We start from the raw sequence: 599 nt of genomic DNA, 5'->3' as shown, positions 1-599 counted from the left end.
TCCTTGGCCGCTAGGGGGAGCTGATTCCCGGCTCTGCCCAGAACTCGCTGGGTGACCTTCATTCAGTCCATCTGTACAATAAGAGTCTCAGCCTCGGTGAGCCTGGGGGAGCTTGGGGGCGGGGTTGCCGGAGGCCGTAAAGCGCCGACACTGAACGCCAGCTCGGGGCGGGGGGCGGAGCCCGCTCCCTGGGGCCCTTTGCGACATTCCCGGCGCTCCTCGTTTTGCGGCTCCGGGGGGGGGAGGGAAGAGTGGTGGCGTGTCTCAGGTCTTAACGGGAGGAGGCGGGGTTCCCGGGCCTCACCCCTTATACTGCGCGTGCGCGGCTCTCGGGGCTGCAGCTGTGTTTGCGACGGCGGGTGACGGCGGTGACGGCTGAGAGCTATTCCCGAGGGACCAAAGAGACCAGACCGGAGGCTAGAGCGGCGGCGGCGGGGGAGCATGGAGGCCGAGGCGTCGGCAACGCGAACCCGTCCAGCCAGAGGTGGCGCCCCCTGCCAGCCCGGGGGAGGCGGGGCCGTGAGGGAGGGGTCGGGGAGCCCCAGGAGAAGAGGGGGCAGTGGCTTGGGGGGAGCCACACAAAGGAGGGGGGCAGTGGC

General features: G+C 69.8%; 1 protein-coding gene across 1 annotated transcript in view; it reads left to right on the top strand.

Moving 5' to 3' along the window:
* The first annotated feature begins 339 nt into the window (after window positions 1-339).
* Window positions 340-599, top strand: part of GGCX (gamma-glutamyl carboxylase) — a 13689-nt gene continuing 13429 nt past the window's right edge. The window contains exon 1 of the mRNA XM_027860457.1: window positions 340-484. Within this exon, the coding sequence (XP_027716258.1) occupies window positions 442-484 (43 nt within the window). The 5' untranslated portion in view covers window positions 340-441. The remainder of the gene's footprint in view (window positions 485-599) is intronic.

This window comes from Vombatus ursinus, unplaced genomic scaffold (assembly GCF_900497805.2).
Source record: "Vombatus ursinus unplaced genomic scaffold, bare-nosed wombat genome assembly UNPS02014181.1, whole genome shotgun sequence".
In the NCBI taxonomy this organism is placed as follows: Eukaryota; Metazoa; Chordata; class Mammalia; order Diprotodontia; family Vombatidae; genus Vombatus; species Vombatus ursinus.
The sequence above is the reverse complement of the archived record's forward strand: the minus strand, read 5'-3'. Positions and strand labels throughout refer to the sequence as shown.